Below are 26,720 nucleotides of genomic sequence, written 5' to 3'. Positions count from 1 at the left end.
CGCCGCCCATTGGCCCGCGCCGCGCTGATGGACGCGCCGGGCGACCAATGGAGAGGGAGCGGTGTTGGGGGGGTCCCGCCCCCGGCACTGACGGATCGGGCCGCGATTGGCTGGCGCGGGGGAGCGGCCGCGCGGGGCCACGTGGTGATGTTGTGGTTGCATCAGACGCGCGCGGGCAGATTTTGGGGATGGGGGGGGGGGGAACATCTGGGCGGCACATCTGGGGCAAGGGCGGGTCCTGCCGTGGTGCCAGGGTGGGAGACGGGACTGCCTTTAGGGCAGCGGTGGGCGAGGAAAAACCGGTGGTGACACCCCCGTGACGCCGCTGCCCGGAAAATCAACAGCCCTCGTCTCCGCTTCCTTGGATAAACAGCGCTTTGGAGAGATTGGTTTTCCCCCTTTTTTACGGCGTTGACATCATAACCCTGATGGCATTCTTGCTCAGCGCCGCTGCTGCCTTGTGGGGTGGAATCTTCCAGGGGAAACAGCAAGGAAACCAAACCCCAGGGCCGGTCGCTGAACGACAAACGTTCCACGAGCCAGGGCGATGACTTTAACAGCGCACGGCAAGGCAGGGGCAGAGCCTGCAAACCCCCTCATTAGATGAGTAATGCTCATGTGAGCGCTGAAGTCATTGGCCCCACATCACTTGATGTGCACCGCAGGACTCCTGGAAAAAGAGCCACAGGCAATACCATCTCCATGAGGCAGATTCCGTGTGGACACATCCATCTGCCTGGATTAACCCCCCCCTTTGCAGCGTGTGGGCCTTCGAGTGTCTGTAATATTCCCCTGTTACAGGGTTTGAAACCTGCAGCTGAGAGGATGATTGGTTTGGGGGAGGAAGTTTGAAAACACCCAGCTTCAAAAGGCCACTTTGGAGGGAGGTGGATGGTGGATCATCCCTAGGACACAAAGCACGGGAGTGACACTGCAGGGGAATAATTTGAAATACATCATGTTTGGGAGGGAAAACATCTCCTGTTCAAAGAGGCCTAGGGGGAAGTTCTAATAAAACCCAAAAATACGAAACAGAAAAAGCTGGTTTTGAATGTGCTGAAACTGTCCCTGTGGAACAGCACAGTCTGATTTTGAAACAGGGATGTCAGACAGAAAATGGGGTTGTGGAGCAGGAAAAAGTTTAAAAACAAACCCAAGCCCCCTCCAACAAACAAAAGCAGGGAGACAGTGCCTTGTGTTTCAAAAAGCAGTTTCTGAGCAGTGGCTACAGTTGGATTTTGCTGCTTGGGCAATCACCATGGTTTTAAAATGAAACCTTGATAAGGCATCTGAGACTTGGGCAACACGGTTTTTGTAGCTTTACTGATGCAACCATCAGTTGGTCAATCTTCCTTCGAGTCATTGCAGTGGCTGTTTAACCAGCAGAGGTGGGAGAAACAAAGATTTCTTGTCCTCTGCTGTCATGAAAAGCTGTGGTGGCATTTGGAGCAGGAGCTGCTGTTGGGTGCAACCATGTCACCCTCATGGATGGGGCTGGAAGAGCAGGGCCACCATCAGGGCAAGCTTCTCCTTTGGCTGGAATGGCTTCCATGTGCTAGTGAAGTCTCACAGAGCCCTTGGAAGTCTCAGGATCTGTGCTGTGGAAGTTTGGAGCACTTGGGCTTTGGGTGTGAAATAGAAGCTGAGGTTCTCTGTGTGGAAACTGTGAGTGTTTCTGGTTAAAAAAATGAGATGTCTCTGATGCCTCAATCACAAAGAAACAGCTGAAGTGTTTCTTCAGGAACCCAGCTTTGGAGGAAGGTGGTAATTAGGGTAGCAGCTAAATCCCAGGATTTTTCTTGGGATCTGGGTGTGTGTCACACCTTGGGAAAATGGTCTGGCCAAGGCAGCAGAGAGCCATGCCAGACACCAGAGGGACTGTCCTTGCTCTGGTGCACATGTTTGCTGGGAAGAATATACCAGGAGTTGGCCTCCCTTTCCTGACAATCCTGTGACTGCAGCAACTATTGACAGGAACAACCTCAACTCAGTCATTAACTCTAAACCCAGTGCAGAGTGTGCCCTGACTGGGAATATTTCTCAGTGCTGACAATGTGGTGTGACAGATGTTGGTTTGTGATCCCCACCCTGGCTGTTTGCACTGAGGCTTTAAAGAGGAAACAGGAGTTGAAGGAGCTGGGAAACCAGTGCTGTGCCCAGAAGGGCCTCTCCCAGCCAGGGCATCCTGCCTGCTGCCATTCCACATGGGAAGGCTTTGGCACCTTTTTATGGCTTTTAGGCTTTTGCCTGGCTCACTGTTTAAATTCCAGCTAAGTTCTTCCCTCTCTCAGGTAAAAAAGTCTGCTCCTGCTGATGTCTTTGGTATTTTAAATCTGCTACAAAAGAATAATAATAATTTAAAAAGGCCTTGGCATAGCTAAATCTGTTAAATATCTGATATTCCTGATAATCGGGAGCTCATTGAGGAACTTGGGACTGCCAGGGGGAAAATAGGCAGGAGGGAACAGGCAAAAGGGGAATGTCTAATGGAAACCACTTTTTGCTTGTGGAAGGAATGGAAAGAGGTGCCACAGAGGTGTTTTCTTTGCTCTTTTCTGTCCCCCTTCCTGAGTGAATCATGACTGGGGAGGTGGAGGAGGAAGAACGGGCTGCAACCCCAGTTTTAGGGACTTTGATAGCATGAACTGTGGAGCACTAAACTGCCAATCCCGGCTGTTTTAGGATCTCCAGACTGACAATAAATGCTGCCATCTGGTGCCCCGAGCCCGGCTGCACAAGGGGTTCGTTCCAGGCCAGCATCAGTTCATGGTGATGCTTCCACGCAGGACTCGTTACATCCTGCTCTGGGGATTATCCCATGGATTATCTGCACCTCCCTGAGCAGGAGAAAACACTGACATCAGAGAGAGTCGAGCAGTCCTGCTAATAGAATGGTATAGAAAGGAAAGTGGAGGTGTGTGTGCCATGTGCACACAAGAAGTCTGGTCACACTCTGTTTAAGGTACAGAAATTGGGAAAGATTCATGGAGACCTTGAGAGCCACGTGCTGGCACCGACACCACCCGGGTCAGGGAAGGACAGGAGCAGCCCTGGCAGACCCCACAGCCAGTCTGGATGTCACCAAGGTTCTGAGAGCTTTGCTTCTGGTAGTTTTTTCCTTTTGGTTTTAGATTCCAGCCCAGTCCCAGATCCTGCCATGGAGGGAGCTGTGTTTGAGCAGCCCTTTCAGACGTGCTTGACGAGGTCAGGGGAGAGCTTGCAACCTATTGCTGCACTTCCTTGTGAGTTGGATTAATGCTCCTTATCTTGTCCTGGCTCTGGCAAATACTCCATTTCCCTAAGTAGCATTAGGACATCACACTCGCCCTGGTCATGGATTATCTCAGGGGCTTGAGACACTGCTCACAGGAAGGGAACACACTGAGGGGGGTTGTCCTCCTGTCTCTTTGGTCTGCAAACTGGACTCTTCAAAGTCTTGGAGCGTTTTCAGCTGAGAACCACAAGACCTGTACCACAGGGAGCAAAGGAGTTAAAGCTGGAAAGGGGAGAGAGAAATTTGTACCTTCCTTTTAACTCTTGGAGACAGTACTAAGTGTAATTCCTCTGTAATTATTTAAAGATCAAAAAATGTTCTGACGTGAGAGCTCAGAACAAGTAACTTTGCAGGGGGGAGACTGGGAGCACCAGGAGGTCCTGACAGACAGAGGAACATTGGATTCAAACCACACTGGATCAGTTGTCCTGTGACTGGCCCAAAGCTTGTTCAAGCAATTCAATTACTGATCCCCATTACTGGAGCAGGCAAACCTCTCATGAGCCTGGATTCCTCCTCAGCCCAGAGGGTGCTTTTATCCTCGTTCTGCTGGAGATGGAGCAAGGCTAAGTGACTGACACGGGAGAGGCTGGAAATCGGTAGCAGAGCAGGAAACTGGAGCTACATGTCTCCATCTTCTTGCTGCTTCAGATGTAAGTGTTACAGCTGGAGGATGAAGAAAGGCTCTATCTTATTCCTGTGGGCACACAGCGCAGGCCAAGCAAGCCTGAGCTGACATTTCAAAGACCTTTTGTTTTTCAAGTGGGTTCCTTCCATCTGGGAAAATGTTCTATTATCTTGGGGGGGGGGAGGCAGCAGCTTGCATCAGAAATGGCTCGATTCTGTAGCCAGTTTGTCAGAAGTCGGTCCAGACATTGTTTGGATGTCAGTCCAGACCAAGGAGAGTGGATCTGACCCCTGTGTTTACTTTGCCACCTGCTTTCAGGGAAAAGCACACAAGCAAAACTGACTGTTTTGAATGCTTTTATGTGCCTTTATCTTGCAAGGGAACTGTGTCACAGATGATGCTCAGAGAGGGAGCTCTCCCCAGACTGTGTTAAAAGCACGGGAACTGAGGGTTCTTTTCGGTGGGGGCATTTACATTCTGTTACAAAAGAAACACTGGTAGGATTTCACATGCGTTCCCGGAAAAGAAGTCAACAGTAGCTGCACACTATCTCATTGCTCTTTAACTTGGTTTGCGTCAGAGAGATCCCAAAGTCAAGAACCACATTTGCAGATGCTTGGGCAGTTCATGAACTGCTGAGGCTGCCCAGGGGTTGTGTAAAGTTAACGAGGCAGAACAAAGGCTGTTCACATCCAAACTGCAGGAGGCACAGACCTGATCTCCCCTCTCTCTGGAGACATGAGCCTCACAGGGGCTTTTTTTTTTTTTTTTTTTTTTCCCCTGCTTCAGATGCTGTTTTCTGTCTCCCAGGTCTTGTGGAGCAGCCTAACCCTGACCTGAACTGCTTCCCACTGTGCTAATCCCTGTCCTCACTTGGAGCTGAGGAGGGGAGAGCCCTTGAAGCCCTTCAGCTTGTGCACAGACACCTAAGCAAGGAGTTCCCAAGGAATATTGTCAGGAGAGCGCTCTGAAACTTCTTGCCCCCGCTGTTGAGTTGCAAGTTAATCACTGGCTTAGACACAACTCCTGAGGTGAGAAGAGAGAACGCTGAGTTCAAGTTCAGCACTGTTGGGTGGCAGGAAGGGCACCCTTATCAGTGTCAGGGTTTAATCAGTGGCTTTTTCCAAATGTCATTGAGCCCTTTGTTGAGCAAACACAGGAGAGCTGTGTGACATAGCTCAGGCAATGATGACATCCCCTCCCTCACAGTGAGCTCTTCAGCACTGACTCAGGAGGTGGAATATTCCCAATGTTGCCCCCTGGGTGCTGGGATCCTTCCAGCTGGGAAGCACTGCTGGGTGTCTGCCGGGCTGTGTTGCAGCAGGCACGTCTGGCACATGGAAATGGATTCCCCAGACTGGTCTATCTTCAAGATCTGGACACTTGAGGGCATTTTTTTTTTCTTGGCTCTTGGTTCCTCTCTTTTGAGTCTTACCAGTCATTTTCTTCTTCAAAGTAACATATGGAAATGATTTGGGATGTGCTCACAGCAAATGTTCTGCACTGTGGGGGCCATTTCTCACAACTGGCTGCCCATCTGACGTGACCAAAGCTTCCACACACCATCTTTCGGGGTCCAGAGAGGTTTTCAGCCCACAGGTCACGATGGGGTTAGGGCAGGAAGCTCAGCTACTGTATGTTTTTGGATCATATCAATTCCTTGCTCTGTTGCCCTATCACCTTTCATGTGACAAAATTACAGATGTTGATACCAGATTATTTGCACTGTAGCTCAGCCAGAGGCTCGGGCTGCCTGACAAAACACTGTGCATTGCTGGGTGTGGGGTGGCAAGTGCCCTTCTGTCCTTGCATGCAAGTAGGACACTGAGGTGTCAGGTTCCTGCAGTGGCTTGTACATCGAGGGTGGTAGATGGGCATGATTTAATGTGTAAAACTCTGTGTGACACGAACATTGGCTGCTTCAAACTTGTTTGATTCATCTCCTTTCAACTCCAGTGGTCCGAGATGACGAGTCCTCACCGAACACGGTGCTAATTTGGGGTGGTACCTTCAGCAGAAGCCCCTGGTACTCCAGCTCCTATCTAGCATTCCAGTTCCCCACAGACACTCCTAATTTTGCTGCCACTGACGTACCTTTCAAGCAGCATTTGCTGTTCCATGCACACAGTGGGGGTAGATGACGTCTGTCATCTCATTTCCCATCTTGACTCACACAACTCTTTCCCCCTGAGCTCCCCAGTCACTGCCCTGCTGTTATTCCTGGCAGTGCTGCTGCTCATGGAGGTGTTTTTTCTGGCCCAGTGATCTATGATTTTTGTGGGGTTTTTTTAAAACTCATTTTCCTTTCAGATTTACTTCCTCTGTGAACGCTGCCGTGTTTACTCTTGCAGGGTAACACTGAGTCAGGATCTCTGTGGGGTTTGCATCACTGCACGGTGGGGAGCAGAATGTAGAGCCTTTACTCTCCCCCTCCACTCTCTCCTGTGACCTGGAATGCTGTGTCCAGTTCTGGTGCCCCCAACATAAGGACATGGAACTGTTGGGGCAAGCCCTGGCACAGGTTTCATGGAGAAGCTGTGGCTGCCCCATCCCTGGAAGTGTCCAAGGCCAGGTTGGAAGGGGCTTGGAGAAACCTGGGATAGTGGAAGGTGTCCCTGCCCATAGCAGGAGATAGGAACAAGATGATCTTTGAGGTCCCTTCCAAGCCAAACCATTCCATGATTCTACTTCTTTCCTTCCCAGAGATCATTCTTAGCTTCTATCAGTGTTGATCCCCACGTTGATAAATAGCACTATAAAAGTTAGACTAATAAATCCAGTCTTTGTAAGAACTTCTGGGAAGCTTTGTTAAAAAGCAAACAAATTATCTTCCCACTTGGGATATTTCAGATGCTTTTTACAGACAAATTTATGGGTTTTTTTTGTATGAGACCAGGAATATGTGTCCTACATGCAAAATGGAGAGGAGCCAAATGCTTAAGAATGATGAGGGGGCGTTATCAGCCAGGTGATGAAGGAATTGTGATGATCCAGGGATAAGGAAAAAAATAAACTATACAAATGGTTCTATGGAGTTGCTATTGAATGGAACCAGAAGCAGCCAGTACAGCCCTCACCTTACCCCTCCTCATGGGCTGTGTCACACCACGTCTCTCGTGCCTGTTGTACGTTCCCTGGCAGCCTGGGCACCTCTCCTCTGCTCTCCAGCAGCCACAGCCCCGGGCAGTGGATTGCTCCACGAGAAACCGATGCATGGAGTCGTTTGAAATGAAAGTTGTGGGAACAGCGCTGACGGCAACGCGGGTTATTCGCTCGGGAATGTTTAATTAGACGGTTAAGAGCGGGGCCTGACTGTAATTCAGACCAGACCAAGTGGAACTGGGCTTTGTTTGGTGTCGAGCTTCTCTCAACGTCTTCAGTAGTGTGAGAATTCACACAGGGAGATGTGGGAACACAAACTTAGGGAAGAGGGATTTAACCTGGAGTGATCAATCGGTGCTGACTCATGGGGAAGTCGTGCCCAGCTGGGCAGGAGGGACCTCGGGTTGGCATCACAAGGCTCCTCCTGGAAGCTGGTCCTGTTCCCTTCTTTCTTCTCCTGCCCTGCTGGCTGCAGAGCTCAGGGTTGCCCCACTGCTGCACAGCAGAACTCTTGTTTTCCTAACGGAGGGAACGCTGCAGAACGGGTTTTACATGCGGGCCTGAGCTTTGTTCCACATGGGATCCATCCCAAAACAGCACCGGGGCTTGCCCAGACAAGGAGGAGGGAGATGGGACAACAGCAGGCAGCTTGGGGAAAAAAAAAAAAAAGAAAAAAAAGAAAAGGGAAGATAAAAAGCCAAAAAAGAAATGTCTAGGTGGGAAAGCAGACAACTTTTTGTGGTGTTCAGAAACTTCTGGTAGTTTCCAGTTACAGAAATATTGTAACAGGGTGAGCAAGATTTGGTATTTACTGACACCATACTCTGACAGTGTTTCACAATTATTAGTGATCCCTATTTGTATTTTCTGTAAAAGTACCAGATTTTTGGCCTAGTGTCGGAAAATCCTGGACCCAGGTTTCAAATGAACAGAAATCATCAAAGGTTTGAGGGATGTGAGCTCAGGGGCTGGATTGGGTCTATCAGAAATGCAGCTCCAAGATCTACACCTCTACATCTATTACCTTTTATTTCTTTAATATGAGAGCTAATAAATAAAACCCACCACAGCAGGTAGTTCCTGATGGCTCATATGTCACTGCACAAGCACCAATTTCTCCTCATAGCAGAATATAACCCTGGTTACTGGAATTATTTCAGTTGTATATTCCATGACTATCCCAAAAGGAGCTCAGCACTGCTGAATGTGAGTCAAAATGTTGTAACACTGACTTTATGAAGCTGAGTTTTATTCTCAGTTGTAAGATCAGCAGATGCACAATTCAGGGTTCATTTTAGGGACTGTTTCTTTAGGGGATCCCACTCCATCCATCCCATCCTGCTCCTCTCAGCCATTCCCACTCCCCTCTGCCATTGAATCCCATTGTACCCCAGTCCCATCCTGCTGTCCCCAGGGGATTCTGTTCATCCCATCCCATCTTTATCCATCCTATCTTTATCCATCCCATCATCCCATCCCATCCCATCATTCCCATCCCATCCCATCCCATCATTCCCACCCCATCCCATCCCATCCCATCCCACCCCATCATTCCCATCCCATCCCATCCCATCCCATCCCATCCCATCCCATCCAATCCCATCAATCCCATCCCATCCCATCCCATCAATCCCATCCCATCCCATCATTCCCATCCCATCCCATCCCACCATTACATCCCATCCCATCCCATCCCATCATTCCCATCCCATCATTCCCATCCCATCATTCCCATCCCATCCCATCATTCCCATCCCATCTCATCCCATCATTCCCACCCCATCCCATCCCATCCCATCCCATCCCATCCCATCCCATCCCCTCAGCCATCGCCCCCCTGCCCCCAACACCGCTCCCCTCCGTGGCCGCGCGCCTTAAAGCGGCCACCGCCTCCCTCCCCTCTCCCCCACCTCATCCCCGCCGCGCTCCCTCCGTTGCCCCTTTAAGGTTGCCGCGGCGACCGCGCTGGGGCCGAGAGCGAGGCGCATTGACGTCAGGCGGGCGGGGCCCGGTGTGTTTCGGTGCGGCGGCTGCAGCGAGGCCGGGCCGGGCCGTGCGGGCCCCGCGGAGCCGCCGCCGGTGAGGGCTGGGGGCCGGGAGGGGCTGTGGGGGCCGGGCCGGGCCCCGGGGGACGCGAACCGGGCGGGAGGGCGCGGCTGCGGCCTCGGGGCGGGGCGGGAGCCGCCCGGGGCTGCGCGGGGGCAGCGGCGGCGCCGCGGCCAGGGGCCCACCCGGGCCTGTGGGGAGGGGCTGGGCCGGTTGTGTCCCCCCCACGTCCCCGGGGGAGTCCCGGGTGGGGGGTCGTGATGGGGCCTTACCGGGGGGCCCGGGTCTTGGCTGGGCTGGGCTGGGCTTGGTGGAAGGAGGGGCGGGGGGAGGTGGGTTGGGAAAGCTTTGGGAATAAGCAGGGGGAAAAAAAAAAAAAAAAAAAAAGCCTCGTAGAAACACTGGAGGTTTCACCCTGCCCGTGACATTTCGTTTTCCGTGCCGGGGTCGCCCGGCTCGTGTGCTGCTCGCAGGGTGTCCCCAGGGCTGTTTGATTGGCGCTGACCTTCGGGTGCGGGGCTGCGGAACAAAAGGGGCCACTGGAGAAGTTTTTTTTTTTTTGGGCGCTTTCTCAGCCCTTGCGAAGGCCACGCTTTTGGTGTTTATGCAACACAAAATGCACGTGTGTGTGTGTGTGTGCTTGAGCGGGGATTAGGCGTGACAGGAGTGAAACCTGTCCGAAGTGTTGGCAGTTCGGAGTTAACTCCCTAATCTCCAGCAGCAGAATTCGCAGGGACACAGCCTTGTGTTGCCTCTGTGCCCTGGGTTTCTCTGCTGCTGCCTCAGCAGGATGAAACCCATGACGTGACTTGGGTGACTTGTCATTTCTGAAAGATGTTTTGACTGGATCCCTTTTTTTTTCCCCTTTCAAAAGCTGATCCTGGGATCAACATCTCTTACTGCATATTAATAAGCTGCTGCCACGGTCTCTGTACCAGGTAACTTCCTTTATATTTCATCAGAAATGCCCTGAGAAAGTTCTTTCCCATTTCTTTAGATCTCACAGTGTTAATTCCCTTATGAAAAAAAAAAATGACATGAAATGTCTTTATGTATATCTATGCATATTTACCCATATATGTATATATGTATATATATGTGTAAATATATGTTTAAAAATGGTTCTGTAGCCTTGTTGATCTAGGCTAGGCACTAAGTGCCCACCAAAGCTGCTCCATCACTCCCCTCCTCAACTGGACAAGGGAAGGAAAATAAAAGGAAAGGCTCGTGGATTGAGATAAGTCACCAATTGCCATCACAGGCAAAACAGACTTGACTTGGGGAAGCTGGTGATAAATTAAACCAATCAAATTGGAGTAGGATAATGAGAAATAAACCCAGATCTTACAAACGCCTTCCTGCCCTCCTTCCTTCTTCCCAGCCTTAACTTAACTCCTGGCCCTTCTCCAACCTCTAGAGCACCTTCTGCCCCTCCTGCACTGACCTTGGGGTCTGCAGGGCTGTTTCTCTCACATATTCCCCACTCCTTTCTCCAGCTGAAGTATCCATTTCCCCCTGTCTGCCTAAATACATCATCCCAGAGGCTCTGCATCTGTCACTGGTGGGCTTGGCCTTGGCCAGGGCTGGTTTCATCTTTGGCTCCATGGGACACGGGGGACACATCCAGCAGCTTCTCACAGAAGTCCCCTAGTAGCCCTCCCACTACCAAACCCAATACAACCCTGAAAGGGGGGAAAAAACTGCCTACAAACATTTTTGAAAGTGTCCCACCTGCCTCTGTAAAGCCTTGTAAAAGCCTGGCACCATCACAGATGTGTTTAAAGCTGCACCCTTCATGATTTGTAGTTGAAAAAGTATTTTGGGGATTGCAGTGTACCCATGAAATAAGTTATGAAGGAGGGACCAGTTTAAACCGGAGAGGGGGGTTTTTTAGGAGTGGTGCTTCTAATTCCATAACTTCCGTTAGCAGGCTCTGCCTTGACATTTGGAGAACTGGCTGTGGCTTCGGCCTTAACATGTTTCCCTTCCGAATAGTTGCCATTCTGGCCTCTCAGATTTCCAGCTTCCACCCACCTCTCCCTTGGCCACCGTCCCCCTGACCCCACACAGGAGCCTCCAGCCCTACAAGATACACAGTTTAAGCAGCAGCAACTTCAGGTGGAATCTTCCCTGGCTGGGAGTGCTCACAGGGCTTGGGTTGTTGAAGCTTTGTCATCTCAAGCAGGTGCTTTTCCTTCTGTGGCCGTAGAGCCCCCAGATTTTTGGATTTCTGTTCTAGGTGTTAAATAAGTTCCCAGCCTTTTCTTTCACGGTTTAGCTTAGTTCCTGCTCTGGCGGGTAAAGGTAGTTTTATGCTGTGATATCAGCAAGATAACACAGCATAACTTTCTTTTGGGCAGCAGCATTTTTGTTTCCATGAGTTATTTAACTTTGTCTTTCTCTTCCCTTCAGCAATGGCAGCTTCCAGCAGCAGCAGCAGCGAGGAGGAGCGTAGCCTTCGGGAGTGTGAACTTTACATCCAAAAACACAACATCCAGCAGCTTCTGAAGGATTGTATTGTACAGTTATGCACAGTGAGACCTGAAAGACCCATGGGATTCATCAGAGAGTACTTTGAAAGATTGGAGAAGGTAATAATACAGCGTGGGAGGGAAGGAGGGTGGGACAACCTGAATTTAAATTTGCGCTCGTGATTTAGGGGCTGAGCTGCAGATTTGACCAGTGTCTGTGTGCTGGCTGTTTGAAATTGGAAATGGTGCTTTTGGAAAAAAAAAAATCATGTTCTCCAGCAGTTTGTACACCTCTGTCATACCAAAGCATGTAGGACAGAGCATAAGCTGACAAGGAGACTTATCCAGCTGGGATGCAGATGTAATCCCAGTCCAGTGCTTACTCATAGGAGCTGATTGTCAGCGTGCACGAGGGTGTTTGTGGCTGGATGACTGTGGAGTTTGACCTTGGATGGGCACTGCTGATGTCATTTGGCTTCTTGCATTGAGACAACTGGTTTTCAATAATTGGGGTAGAGCACAGAAGTGGTGCCAGTCGTGTTATCCAGGCCTAGTGAAGCCAAATGGAAGTATTTGCATTCCAGATCTCTGGAAGGGCAAGCCTGTTCCTGCCTTCTCTAGGGAGTTCAGTGTTCTGCTTTGTTGTTCGTCTTGCATTTGTCCTGAGGTGTCTTTGGTGTTTTTGTTGCTGTTGGAAGCATTCTGGGATGTTGGGAATGGAAACCCTTCGCAGCTGAAACAGTGATTTCCCGTTCTTTTGAGCTGTCAATTGTGTGTATTGATATCCAGGCAGGTGGGAAAAGAAGCTGCAATGGAAATGGGAAGTTTAAAGTCTTGTGCAGAGGAAAGGTTGGGTACAGTGACTGTGCTCAGGATATGGGATTTGTAAATAATGCAGCTGTGACCTTGTACAGCAGTGTTTGCAAGTGCTGCTTTCAGGACTTGCTGTACATGGGAGTTATACCTTTTTCATATTTATTTTTTTTTTAATTCTACCTCGTTGCTAATTGCAGATGTAAATAAAAGACATTAACACTAGAGAGCATAAATATGTGCAGTGGAAATTGTATTTTAATGGAAGTTTTTAAGGTAAATACTAGAAAATGACCCAAAGGTGCAAACTAACCTGCTATAACCACAATGTATTTGAGGAACATTTTGCTTATGAAGAGAACAAAAGCTCTCACTTTCTTTTTGTGAGTGTGTGTAGTTGCAGCAGTTAATCATTAGGTTCCTAAAAATACATTGCCTCCTTCCTCACCTTGGATTCTGAGTTTTGAAGTACTGAGAGGTTAATAATTTGTAACACATCACCACAGGTATTGATATACAAGGTTTTACAAAGTAAACTGCATTACTGTGCTTAGAATAAATTGCAAACCAAGTCAAACATGGGGATATAAAATGTAGTAGATTTATGGTCAACATGCAATATTTAAGATTGAAGGAAACTTAATTTTTCCTTTAGCAAGACAAGTCCAGCTCTGAATTTAATGATATGTATGCTGGAATTGAGTAAGTTGATGATTTTATTCTGGTGCAAACTGGCTGTGTACTCCATCAGCCTACAAGGAAGCTGAAAATTAAACTGCCTAGGTCATGCTTTTTGCCCTGAAATTGCTCTTACAGTTTTGGTCAGGGTCTATTATCATGGGCTGTACAACCCACCAGTGCAGCTGGAGCTACAAGTGAAACTGGAGAGTTTTTCTTCTTTCCTGAATTTAAAAATTGCTGCAGCTTCCCGTGGGTGACTTCCCCACCCAGCCTGATGTGCATTTTACCCAGGTAAAGTGTACCTTCCCAGCTGTCAAGTAACGGAACTGAACATCCTGTGCTGGCTCCAAACTCCCTGATATCCGTGTCTGGAAAGCACAAATGCTCAGTGCTGTCATTAACCAACTCCAACCCAGTAATTAGCTCTGGTAGAGCAAAAATGATTTGAAACTGAATCTGCCTCACCTTCCAAAAGTCATGTCTGTCACACATTTATCAAAGCAGAGCAACTTTTTAATGTGCTTTCTAAATCTGTTCAGCTGTTTGACTTTATCTCCACCTCAGTTTGATCCAGTCTGCTTTTTTTTAAGACTGACTTTTGAGGGAACACCACTGAAAGCTGAAGTGAGGCTGCTATTTTCCCCTCTGTTCTCCTGACAAGTCATCTCTCCCACTGCACACAAACAGAGCTGATTCACTGGCATGTTATTAAAATACGTCGCAGACATTTAAGCACACTTTAGAGTTTCTGTTCAGAAACATTAAAATTGCTGCCTCCAAGGTTGTTACAGCTACTACAGGAATTACAGATATCCTCCTCTGGGTTATGAAAGCTGTTGGGTGAATCCAGTTACTACACATTGATTGTATAAATGGTTTTGTTGTATCTGGTTTGGTGGACTAAGGCCTCTGGTTTTTTTTTGCTGTGCAAATGTCTGGTGATACCAATGCATGCTAAAAGCTCCAATAGCTCCCCAGTGCTGGGCTTGGCTGTGTAATGTAGCTTGAGCTATGGAAATTTAATGTACAGATCAATAGTACAGCCTGGCAGAAGAATCCTGGATATTGGACATCACTGTCCTCTGGAATAAGTGCATATGTGCAGTACAGTTATGTGCATATTAGAGAAAGCTGGAATTAGGAAATGTGATTGACATGGAGTCACTGAACCTGTTCCCCACCACCTGCTGTGCCTCCACAGACACAGGTCTGAGTATTTTCCCATTTTCCAAAGTGTTTCTTTTGCAAAACATGATAATTCAGAAAGGTATACTGTGCAGTTGTGAATTAATGGCAGGCCTTTTTTTTTTTCCAAATGCTTTTTAAGCTTCTGAATATTTGGAGTTTTTTAAATAGATGGAGAGCTGATATAAATGAAATACTGATTAGCCAGAAGAAGTTGAGATTGTGTGTGGGGTAATGACAACTTGCAGGTTATACAGTGTACAGTGTAATTGTGAAGCTCTTCTTCAGTAGCTGATAGGCTTAAATATGTGTGTGAAGTGTCATCACTTTAATATTTCTTTCTTGTAATCATTGAAATGGACTTAATGCATATTTGTTACTTGTCAGAAAAAATAAAATTTACATTTAGTAATCACTGACACTAAAACTTTGAACTGCTTCATCAGCTGAAAGGCCAGGATCTAAACTTGGATGTAATAAATAGACTAACTTTATTCCTAAATCTTTCTCAAGTCCTGGGAATGATTATACTGGTCAGTGCAGAGCAAACTGAGAGCCTCTGTCCACTGTATGTTTAATTTGAGGAGCTTCTAAACCTGAACAGACACATTTTTATCATAAACACTGGCTGAATTCAAAGGTAGCTGAGAATAACAACTGCCACTCTTTTCACCAGGTCCTACTGTCATTTTTCTCTGACCTGGTGGTGTAATTAATGTGGCTTAGTATCAGAAATTATAGAAGGTGTATTTTAAAAGGATGGAAACAATGAGATTTTAGGATATCACTCCATGGCACAGGGTGGTCTTGCAATATGTAATGTGAATATCTGGAGATTTACAGTTTAGTTGACGTGGTGGTGTTTGGACTTGATGATCTTGGATACCTTTTTGGATCCTATTTTATGGTTCTGTTCTGTGTTTTGTCTCATTCAGGTAGAACCTTCCTCTTGGTGAGGGTGTAAATAGACTACTTAAAATAGCAGGTATATTCTAAATAAATACATTCTTACCCACCTCTAGTTTGTTTCTGTGTTCATGCCCCACCTTAATATACTAAAAGGAAGTATATTAATGTTAAATTTTGTATCAGCAGAAGTTACCAGTTGTATTTTTTCTGTCAGTGCAGTTTCCTTGCCCCCTGAGTGGGGCATTGCCCTGGTGAGTCTTTGAGCAGTGTTTGGACTCACAGCTGCCTCACCAAATGCTGCTTGAAGTGCTTCAGTCTCTGATCACAGTAGTCAATATTTTACGTGATACTGGAAAAAACACAGCAGCTGGTGTTCACTTTTTGAATAAGTGTCATTTTTTTTGTGTATGTGAACAAACAGGTTTCTGTGGTTGGTGGTGTTTTCCCACTCTGGAGAGGCAGTTTAGACCAAACACTTATTACCGCTCAGGCTGGTTTTAATTTCATCTCTGTCGAGACTTGCTCCTCTAAAACCAGGCGATAGAGACAAGTTCTAAAATACCTTTTGCTCCCACCCTGGTGAAATGTGGCACCATTTTATCAATGGGCAGAGAGCAGGAAGTGAAACGTGAGTCCACGGAGCAGCACTTGCTCCTTGGCTCCGGGAGAGGTGGAATGTAAATCCGGGAATGGTTTCCTGAGGGCCCTTCCCTCGCAGTGGTGTTGTTATCCATGGCCTCCCTGCACCTCCGGAGCCAGGCAGCTCTGCCCAGCTGGGATCAAGGACGCTGGGACAAACCCAGCTTTTACAAGGGCTGGAGCTCTTGGAGAACAGAAGACTCCTTGTTCTTTTACAGAATGTCCCAAAACTCTGTTTCCTAATGCTGGGAGTGTCATCTGAGCTGTTATGGTGCAAATGCTCTGACTCCAGGGTTGGCTGACTTTGTTTTTAGGCTGATTTTAGTTGGTTAAGGTGAATCTTCTGAAGAATCAGATTTCTGTGTGTCAAGATAGGCTTTGTCTTAGTGTAAATACCCTGGTCTGCTACAGTATCACTACAACACGACAGGTAATTGAGGGAAATAAGGAAAACACAATGTTCAAAGGTGACAAATCTGTGGCTTCCCTAAAAGAAATTCCTAGTCTGGCCTTCAGCATCCTTCCTCCAGCTCTTCTGTAAGTGGTGTTCATGTTTCTTTCTCCTAAAATAAACATTGGCTAATGAGTATCAAGTTGGTCCATGGCTCGACCTGTTTCAAAAGCTTCTCATGTAACATGGATTTCTGAGGAATTGCTCCTCTGTCTTTCAAGTCCTCTCAGCTGAGGGAGGAACTGTGGGGTTTGCAGCTGGGGAGGTGCCTCCAGCATTTGGGGAATGTCTTCATCAGAAAGATGATACCAGTGTCTTGGCAGAAAGTAGAATCCACTTGTTTACACTGATAGTTTAATAAATTAAGTATAACTTACTGAAAGAAACACCATTGTGATATGATTGTTATGAATGAGAGGCATATCCACCATCTGTTTTGACAGGCCTTTGATCTTGGATGCTGCAGTCTCCTGTTTGCCTTAATGTGGGAATTATAGTACACAGGAAGCTCCCTTGGGCTGGCAGGAGAAACTGGAACATGATATATGACTGCCTTTTTTTTTTTTTTTTTTTTTTGTCTGTACTGTATTAAGTGACACAAACATGTCTCCCTTCCTGTTTAGGAGGAAACAAAACAGTTGTTGAATCAACTGAAGTCTGGTTCTCGCTCAGACTCCCGGGAGGATGAAATCTCTCCCCCTCCTCCCCTCAACCCTGTGGTGAAGTATCGATCACGACGTGGGGCCATCAGTGCAGAAGTCTACACAGAAGAGGATGCTGCATCCTATGTTAGAAAGGTGTCTGGCTTTTCAAAGTTGCTAAGAATTACATCTGCAGGCCAAGGGTTTATCTGAGCCCACCTTCTACCCAGAGTATTAAATAAATAAGTAAATAATTACTCCATCCACCTGTGTGGATGGAGTAAACTGTCTTGCAGTTAAAACATTTATGCATTGCTTAGACCTGTTGCCTTTGAAGTGATATATAATTAGATGTACATATATATGTTACATATAAACAAAGTGTTTCAGCAGCTGCACCAACATAAATTTGGCCTGATGGCAGAGCAGAATTGCTGCTATTCACAGGAAAACACAGGTTGAACAGATACTTGTCCTCTTGCAAAAAAAAACTTGTAAACTGAGCATGGAATGATGCTTTTACAGATGCATAACATAATAGAAGGTTCTATTTACCTGGTGTTCAAACTGGCTGTAAACATTGACTTGTGTTTGGGTTTATACCTATAGTGCTTGAAAGAAACTGGAAATACTCAGCCAATGTTTTGTAGCAGTTAAAATAATGTATTTACCTTGTGAAATGCACAGATTTGGTAGGAAAAAATTAGTCAGTTGCTTTTTCTGATCGTGTCCTAGGTTATTCCAAAAGATTATAAGACTATGGCTGCTTTGGCAAAAGCTATTGAGAAGAATGTGCTGTTCACCCATCTCGATGATAATGAAAGAAGGTAGGAGGGAATCTCTGGAGTGTTAAAAAGTTTCTGGAAGGGCAGACTGCAGAGTGGATGTGTCACAGTGTCCAAAACTGCACAGGCAATGGTCAGTGTAGCCATGCAGATGCTACAGGAGCAGTTTTGGTGGGTGAGGGGTGTGAATATGTGGAGTTGTCCAGGCTTTTGTCTAATTTTGGTGTCCCTCTTCTTCAGTGACATCTTTGATGCCATGTTCCCTGTCACTTACATCGCAGGAGAGACTGTCATACAGCAAGGCAAGTCACAGTGTTTGCTCTGCTGAAGGATTTGAGGATGGGGAGCATGCTCTGGCCTGGTGTTCTTGTTAGTTTTTGGGGTTTTTTGGAATACAAAAACATTGCCTGGCTGCAGTGACCCTTTCTTGTTGTGCTCCCTGAAGCACAGCTCGTTCTGAAGGGAGGAGTGGAGCAAGGATAGGAGGATGTGGTTTCATTGCATATATTATCTGTTGGGAATATCATTTGGTGACTCTGTAGAACATGTTATGTCAGTTTATGGATCCAGTACTCCTGGAATTGCTGCTGATCTCCCAGATACCAGTAGATGTCCTCTTTCCCAGGGCTGAGAGGAGTGTGAAAGCAGCAAAATGTGAAATTTCACCCTGCAAGCTGTGCAAAAATCTGTCAACCTTATTGGAGTTTCAGCATCATGGTTGTCAGAGATGGCAGTTCTGTGAAATGTGAATGTCTGCATAGATTTACTCCTTTTAGTGTGTATTCAATTTATTTTTCTTCTTTAGGTGATGAAGGTGATAACTTCTACGTTGTTGATCAAGGAGAAATGGATGTAAGCATTACTGGTAGTTTATTAATGATATGTTCATTCCTAGCAGAAGAATACTCTGATATTTGCAGGCCTCTTCTACAGGCTCTGCCTTTAGCAGCTTTTCTTATATTAAATCCTTACTTGTAGGAGCTTATTTTGCTCCTGAATGGCTCAGTCTGGCTGCAAGGACTATGAGTTGGTTTGGGTTTGAAGATCAATGATTTGGACACCAACACAACAGAAATGTTTTACATGTGCAGGGTGGAGTCTGCTTGAGATGTGGGATGGGCTTTTTATTTTCCAGTCCAGCTAATTCACAGCTCTCTCTGACAGAGACCTTGTTGAGATGTTATTTCCTGTCAGAGGAGTTCACACGTGTAGAGCCTGTGCACGTGACGTGGGAGAGACAGTGAAAGTAAAAGTGGTGCTGGGGTTGGGAGTGCTGATAAAGCCCTGGGGTGGTCAAGTGTACAGATGTGGGAATTTCCCTGTGCTGTGGAGAGAGGGCAGCAGGGGCTCGGGGTGTCTGTGACCACCAGGATGCTCTTGCCTTTCAGGTTTATGTGAACAGTGAGTGGGCCACCAGCGTTGGGGAGGGTGGGAGCTTTGGAGAACTCGCCCTCATTTATGGAACCCCTCGCGCTGCAACCGTCAAAGCCAAGACGAACGTGAAGTTGTGGGGCATCGACAGAGACAGCTACAGGAGGATCCTGATGGCAAGTACCCTCCAGAACTTGGAATTAGGCTTTTTGGGTTTACTTATGCTGGTCATCTGACCTTCTGCCTGTGCCTGTCCTTCGCTGGAATTATTTATTCCAAATCCTGCTATCTCTTTTGTAATCAGAAAGCTGATTACTCAACATGCACATCTCAGGCACAGGGCAAGGGAGAATCTTGCATTAGTGAGCAAAACAATACCAGAGCAGTATTAACTGAGAATGTAACAAGGCTGCAATAAATGCTGAGTACTGTATGAACGTTGCTCAACTGAAACATTACTGAAATAACTCAATTTCAAAACACTTAATCTTGTGGGTTTGGGGTCTGTGAGACAGGATGCAGTATGTCTGGTTAAATTTATTTTTGTCTTGAGTTTTATTTGAAGAAGAAAGAAAACTGACTTTGTGTGCTTGGATTTTTTCTTTCTTTTTTTTTTTTTTGTAGGGCAATACTTTGAGAAAGAGAAATATGTATGAGAAATTCCTTAGTAAAGTATCTATATTGGGTAAGTGAGAAGATTTTGTTCTGAAGTGGAATAAATTGTAATGAAGCTGTTACCCAACATCATGATGATTTCAGGCTGTTGTGGCAATTCATGACAAGTGGCTGCAAACCCTGTATTGCTTTTCTGCATCAATCCCAAATGACTCTTAATTCAGGTCTTCATATCTGATGCACAAATTTAGCCAAAAATACCTTGACCTCTGTATAAATACAGAGCAAAAAGTGTGATTTGTTCCTTGAGAAGACACTCTGTTAACAAACTGTTACCTCTGTAGAATCTCTGGACAAGTGGGAGCGTCTCACTGTAGCTGATGCTTTGGAACCGGTACAGTTTGAGGATGGGCAGAAGATTGTGGTCCAGGGAGAGCCAGGAGATGAGTTCTTTATTATCTTGGAGGTAAGTGAGGTCAAAATTAAAAGCTCAGAACTTGACTTCTTTTTTTTTTTTTTTTTTTTTTTTTTTCAAATTCTATCCCTAAACAACCACTTGGAGAAGAACAAAACACAAGAGTGTCCTTACAGAGGATCCCTAAAGAAATATCTTTTTGCTGGACATGCAAAAGCTTGTATTTAGTTTTGCTATTTTTACAAATGGCACTTCCAGCAAAAAAAGCAACAAGTTTCTGGCTGAAACCAGTTTTAATTTTTCAGGGTAGAGGAGACCTGTTCTAAATAGCTAATAACATCTTGCTAGAGGTATCATTGTCTTCTGTCTGGTGTTTTGGGGGGTTTTTTGCTGGTCATACTATAATATTCTTACTGTTAGGAGGAAAACCAGGAAGAAATTGGTTCTGTGTGCAATGTAAACACCCAAGACATTTTATGCTTGGAGAGGAGGAAGGAGCAGCTGCTTTTATAGAGCAGTTGGGTGACCTGTGCAAGGACTGTGAAGTGCTTTTTTAACTGAGGCATTGTAACAGTTATTTCTGCAAAGCAGCTCATTCTGGGTGGAAATTCCGTGTATTGATTTGATTGGAATTAAACAATTTATTGAAGTTAATGCTGGAGTTTGTTGGAATGAAGCACTTCCAGCTGTTTGATGGCTGTGATTTGTTTGCTGCAGGGCACAGCTGCAGTGTTACAGCGCCGGTCAGAAAACGAGGAGTTCGTGGAAGTGGGCAGACTGGGACCTTCTGATTACTTTGGTGAGTCCCACAGTGACAGCTGTGCTTACATCTCCGCTGTCACCATTTTACCTGTGCTGTGTGGATGGTAGGGATGAGATGGATTTGCTTAATTACCACTTTGGACTCCCGTGGTTTCACCCAGAGTCAGGTGAGTCCCAGAGTCACTTGGCATTCAGGTGTGCACACATGTCACAAGGTGTGATGGTTCCAGACTACTTTTCTGGAGCAGAGACCTGGTGGTGGTTTGGTCTGACCTCCCTGCCGTGAGCAGAGCTAAATTTGAAATTGCATCATTCTGCTCAGGGCTGTGTCCAGTTGAGTCTCTCCTGTCTCCAGGGATGGAGATCCCACAACCTCTCTGGGCAATTTCTTTTGCTGTTTAACCAGTCCTGTTGTGAAGAGTTTTTTTTCTCTTTATGCCTGACAAGAATTTCCTGTTCTGCAGCTTGTTGCTTTCTCTCTGCCTTTCACTGTGCAGGGAGCAGTGTGGGTTTGCATTTGTAGTCACTCACTGTGTAGCAGAAGACAGCAGTAAGATAATCAGATTCCCTCCATGGCCTTCTCTCCTTCAGGTCAGAAAACAACCTGGTCAGAACCTACTATTTAATGGTTAAATATTGCCCTCTCCCCCTCTCTCTCAAAACCCCTAACTTTTTTTCTCATGTTTAAGGTAGTTCCTCTTTAGGGTTCTCCCCCCTTGCTAAAACCTTTTGATTGTCCAGGTTTTCAGCTCTGTAGATGATAAAATCAGCAAATTCTGTGTTGCAAGGCCTGAAGTGGGATGGACTCAAGTGCACTGGCTCTGCCCAAAGCTCTGCTTAGCTCAGGATCTAGGACTAGCCTTCATTCTGTGTATGTCATTTCAGTATTTTCTAATATTTCCCTCAATATTCTCTTGAGTTTCCCACTCCTGAACTAAATAATATCCTGGCCATGGTGTTCAGGTGCTGCAGAACTGTCCCCTCTGGGGTTTAACTCTCCCTTAGAACCTCCTTATCCTTTTGCAAGCCTGTTTTTTTGGAGGCCAGTGAGTTCAGGAGCTTTAATTGGGCACAGAGGAAAAGTTTTTCTTCTCATTTCTTTGGAACATCCCTTCTGATAACACAGGCAAATGTATTTTCCAAGGAGCTCTGAGTTCTCTCCTCAGTCCCGGGCACAAAGAGAACCAACTCAACTGCTTAAATACAAACAATCCAACCCAGAAGTTGGTGCTGTGGTTTCTTCCACTCTGTTGCTGGGAATTTTGGGGCTTGTTATCACCAACAGAAACAGGGGCTTGTTGAAAACTTCATTTCCAAATACATTGTTAAGCAGTTGAGACAGAGCTTTTGGCGTGTTTGTGCAAAACTTATAAAGTGGGAATCCAATGAGACTTCAAGTTGCTCATCTTCCACAGCCAAGTCCAATTCTTTATTTTGGCCACCTGTGGGTTAAAGGCTTCTGTCTTGTGCATTAATGAGTGTTTTTGTTTGTTTTTTTACTTCAGTACCATGCTTGTGTTGTCCCAAGTTTCCTAGAAATACCAGAACCGAGCAGTAACTTACCTGTTAGAAAAACAAATACTTGTTGACTAGGAAAATGACGTGATGAATTGAAACACGACCTTTCCCCAGACGGAACCAGTGTTGAAATTCCTTAGGCTTTCTTCAGAGAGACTTGAAGGTGGACAGGGTTATTAATAACAAAATCATCAAGTAGTTCTTTTAAACAGTTGCTTTCAATGTAACTACGCAGACACTTGCCCTGAGCGGTTTGAGGTACAACAGGGTGCTTTCTTTGCCTGCTGGTTTGTAACCCTGTCCACACTTTTCTGCTGCCCCAGGTGAGATTGCTCTGCTGATGAACCGTCCTCGTGCTGCCACAGTCGTTGCTCGTGGCCCCTTGAAATGTGTGAAGCTGGACCGGCCCCGGTTCGAGCGTGTCCTGGGCCCCTGCTCGGACATTCTCAAGAGGAACATCCAGCAGTACAACAGTTTTGTATCACTGTCTGTCTGAAACCTTCCTCCCTGTCCAAGCCATGCTTCACGAATGCAGACTGCTTCATTTCCCTTGTGCACAGCCACATTTGCCACTTGGCATTTGCAGCTTCCTGTCTGGTTTAAAAAAAAAAAAAAAGAAAAAAAGAAAAAAAAAGAAAAAAGAAAAAGAAAAAAAAGAGAGAGAGAGGAAAAAAAAAAGAGAGAAAAAAATTAACTGCTTATCATGGCACTGTCATTAATTTAGGGCATATTATTTCTGTGCTCTCTGTCCCATTAAATTAATAGCAAAAGTTCTATGGAGACGTTTGCTTCTCTCTGTGCACCAGTGTCCAACTCAGGCCAGGGCAGCCTTGCTTCAGCAAGGGAGAGACCTCCTGGCACCATGCCATTGCCATACAGTAAGGAGGTGACAGGAAAGGGAGGGAAAAAAAAAAATCCTTGTGAAGGTGTTTCTCAAATTGTTGGACAGGTTTTAAGGCTGTGGTCATCACCTGCTGTATTTCTTTTCACACAAGAACTTGCCCTTGTAATTGAGCTTCTTGGGGCTTGGGGTTTTCTGGGTTTCTTTATTTTTTTGTTTTGTTTTGTTTTTCATTTTCTGGGTACTGTAATCCTGGGTTCAATCGTGAGGCATCAGCTGCTAAGAAAGCCACAGTTGGAATTTACCAGTATAATTGTACCTGTGTCCACTGGTTTAAGATTGCTTAGTTCTGTTTTTGTCAAGTGTAAAATCAAAAGCTTTCAAAGCTAATAGTTCTGGTGAACTACTGCAGTTGTTAATTCATTTGCTGACTTGCTGCAACTGATCTTTTTCTCTTGTTGTTTCTTCAGCCATAGATTTGCCATTTAAAACTCTTCCTGTTCCAAGTGGCAAGAACCAAATGTTACATTCAATGCCTGACTGGTCTCTAGTTCATAGATTGGTGTAAGAATGTGCAGCTGTCCAGCTGTTAGTAATGTTTTGAGTGCTTAGGTTGGTGTAGAAGTTGAAAGCAAACATTTGATTTTCCCTGTGACTTGTTTTGTTAATCCTCAGTTGACTTTAAAAATAATCATCATCAGTTCAGGTGACCCTTTGTTACCAGGGAAAATAAATGCTGAGTATTTCTGGCCAGCATCAGTTGCAGGTGGCTGGTCTGTAGAGATCCATTATTCTTGGTAGAGAACGTGAGGCAGAAAAAACTGAATGTTTAAACTTTCCTGCAACACTCCGTTGTTTTAAGTTTTTAAACCTGTCCATTCACAATTTTTTTTTTAAATGGTTCATTATAAACCTAGTTTGAATCCAAGAGGTGTTTGGATTTCTTTTCTTGCTTATGGAATTTCCACCACACGTGTTTCATACTCAGTCCTTCTTTTTTTTCCTTTTTTCCAAGTTCATCCTGTCGCAGAGTCTTAAATGTATTTCAGTATTTCCCAGCTCTGTGTTCCATTGCTCTGTGCTCACCGAGACTTCCCCAAAGTTTTTACTGAATTCCACGGTTCAATAATTGTAGGCAATTTTTAAGGTTTCCTTTAAACTGTAATTTATATAAAGTAGCATAGGTTTGTATTGGGGAGTGACAGCAAGCAGTCTGGCATTTGTTGTGCAACTACTCTTAACGACGGAGCCCTCGTTTTATTTCCTTTCTGAGGTGATAAGGATTCAAATCCAACATTCTCCCAGGCATGTAGAGCATCAGGAAGAGTCTGCTCCTTGATGCAGAATAATACTGGAGGTATCAAGCCTTTACAAAAGGTTTCAGAGTATTTCTGAACCCGAAATCCCAAGAAGGGGATTGAAATGCCTGTGGTTTGAGTTCTCAAGTCAGGAGATGTTGAGTAGAGGATTTCTGCCAGAGTCCTTAAGGAATAAGCAAATGCTACCTTTTTTTGGTTCTTTTTTTTTTTCCCTTTGTTTTTGGTAAAAATTTTTTTCTTAAATTTTGACTCTCTGCAGGTTTTTTCTTCATATGTGTTCTTTGTGTTACATTAAAGCACCAAAAACTGTGTAAACCAGTTAGAGCTCCACAGAAAAAAAAAAAATGCACATTTTTTTTATATGAGGCTTTCTAATCAAGTTTCACTACTGCATCTTTTTAGCTTGCTGTTTACTCCCTTTTGTAGTTTTACCTACAAGATTTTAAGATAAATCAGCTAAGTCTGAGTTAAATATTAAACACAGTTATAGCTTTACCTTTGTGTGCAATTTCAATATGTTGGAAACCACAATTGGCATAGTTTTGCCTTAGCTAACATTCAGGGCTTTAGAAGTAATTTTTTGCTAGTCTATCTTCAGCAAATTGATGAAGTCTATTGCCCTAGGAAGCTATAGTCAACCAGAGGACCATTTTTGTATTGTTACCTGACTCTATAAGTCTGATTTACTGTATGTGCTAATATATTATATTATATTCCTTTTGTTATAGATTGTCCTAATGGCAGGTAAAGCAATAAAATGATTTAAATTCTTAAATGCAATCAGTCTCTTTTGTTTTATTCCCATCCCTGTGTTGTGTTTTCCTTTGGCTTTAGAGGATGTGTCATGAATGAGGCAGTAGAAACTAAGCAGCTTAATGGATTAGTTTGGTGTTAACTCCACAGGGTTGAGTTCAGGTCCTGAACCTTCCCCTTGGAGCCTGTGGAGAGCTTGGTCTCCACGTGCCAGCCTGGGAATTCCTCTGGAGCTCTGGCATGACTGATTTTTGCAGTGAGAAGGCCCCTGTGTCCTGTTTAAACATCTCAGCCACTTGGTGCTGCTTTGATCTCTTCCAGTTGGTAATTCCCAGCCCAGACACGATTATTGGAGCTCGGGAGCTGCCCTAAGTTGGCCACTCCCACCTCTGCACACCCTTAGTGAAGGTTTGGAGCATTGTGGTGATTAATCATGAACGAGTTCTGGTGGGCAGACAGCGGGAAGGGGAGGAGGGGGATTTTCAGCTCTGATGAAGAAGGGAAACATTTGGAGAGTGATGACCTGAAGCAGCTCAGACTGGATCCTGACTGGATCACCCCACTCTGAAGATACATTAAAAATGTATCTATAACGTAAAAGAGAATAAAAATGAGAAGAAAGCAACCTTGCAACCCTGTTAGTGTAGCAGCCGTTCAAATATCCATTTGTTTCCCTGCCCTCCCTTTCCCCATCCTCTTGACTGAAAGAAAACCAGGATTTTTATTACCTAAAAAAACCAGGCTGAAACCAAAACTTTATCACCTAAAGTGAAACTTGAAAACCTCCACTTCCAGCCTTATAAACTCTACACTATATAATGTTACTTTTAAGCTTATCTTCTGTTGCCACGTTCTTCCTGTTGGAGCAGCCAACACTCACCACTCCATGACAACAACCGAGTTAATTCTGGGCTCGTCCTGTGTGGTGAGAGCACAAGAAGTCACCGGTAGAGGGAGATAAAACTTTGGGAGTTCGTTGTGCTGTGCTGAAAAAACCAACACTGAACATGCTGAGAGGGAGTTAAATCCTCTTATTTTCATCTGTCCACAGGAATAAAAAGGTCTGTAAGTCCTCAGTGTAAAGATTTCTGATTAGGACTGTGGAAAAGCTGGAAATGGAAGGACGTGGCTGGATCACAAGTTGGGAGAGACTGAAGGAGCCTGGAGTGGGGGTTTTGGTGGGTTTGTGTGGCAGTTCTGGTGGGTTTGTGTGGGTTTTTTTGCTAACCTTTGTCTCTTCAGAATAATTGAGGAATTTCTTCACTGAGAAACTCTCCAAACTTCCTAAGACGTATAAATGGGCACCTGGAGGGGCACACTCAAATTGCAACTCCAGCCTTTTGTATTTTTGTGTTGTCAAACTATTGTGGAGCTGAATTGAGCACCCTGGGAAAAATGAGAGCTGTGGCCTTTGTTCAGGCTTTGTTCTTTCCTTGCACCATCCAGGCTCTTACTGTCTTCTGTCACCCAGTTCCCTTTAGGTTGGGCAAAATTCCAGCCC

General features: G+C 45.5%; 1 protein-coding gene across 1 annotated transcript; it reads left to right on the top strand.

Annotated features, from left to right (window-relative positions):
- The first annotated feature begins 8,986 nt into the window (after positions 1-8,986).
- Positions 8,987-25,241, top strand: PRKAR1A (protein kinase cAMP-dependent type I regulatory subunit alpha). Its single transcript, XM_050319097.1, has 12 exons — positions 8,987-9,083; positions 9,925-9,988; positions 11,463-11,641; positions 16,823-16,996; positions 17,576-17,667; positions 17,866-17,927; positions 18,431-18,477; positions 19,014-19,172; positions 19,621-19,681; positions 19,956-20,077; positions 20,744-20,825; positions 22,630-25,241. The coding sequence occupies exons 3-12, from the start codon at positions 11,465-11,467 to the stop codon at positions 22,800-22,802; spliced, it is 1,149 nt and encodes a 382-aa protein (XP_050175054.1). The 5' UTR covers positions 8,987-9,083; positions 9,925-9,988; positions 11,463-11,464; the 3' UTR covers positions 22,803-25,241.
- Positions 25,242-26,720: the final 1,479 nt, after the last annotated feature.

The sequence above is a fragment of the Myiozetetes cayanensis genome, unplaced genomic scaffold (genome assembly GCF_022539395.1).
Source record: "Myiozetetes cayanensis isolate MyiCay16 unplaced genomic scaffold, myiCay2020 scf22, whole genome shotgun sequence".
Taxonomy (NCBI): domain Eukaryota; kingdom Metazoa; phylum Chordata; class Aves; order Passeriformes; family Tyrannidae; genus Myiozetetes; species Myiozetetes cayanensis.
This window is presented reverse-complemented; position numbering and strand designations above follow the sequence as displayed.

Coding starts and splice junctions, on each gene's coding strand:
- PRKAR1A (XM_050319097.1), top strand. CDS start 11,465: ATGGCAGCTTCCAGCAGCAGCAGCAGCGAGGAGGAGCGTAGCCTTCGG. Junction 16,997..17,575: donor CTGCATCCTATGTTAGAAAG/GTGTCTGGCTTT, acceptor ATCGTGTCCTAG/GTTATTCCAAAAGATTATAA. Junction 17,668..17,865: donor CTCGATGATAATGAAAGAAG/GTAGGAGGGAAT, acceptor CCTCTTCTTCAG/TGACATCTTTGATGCCATGT.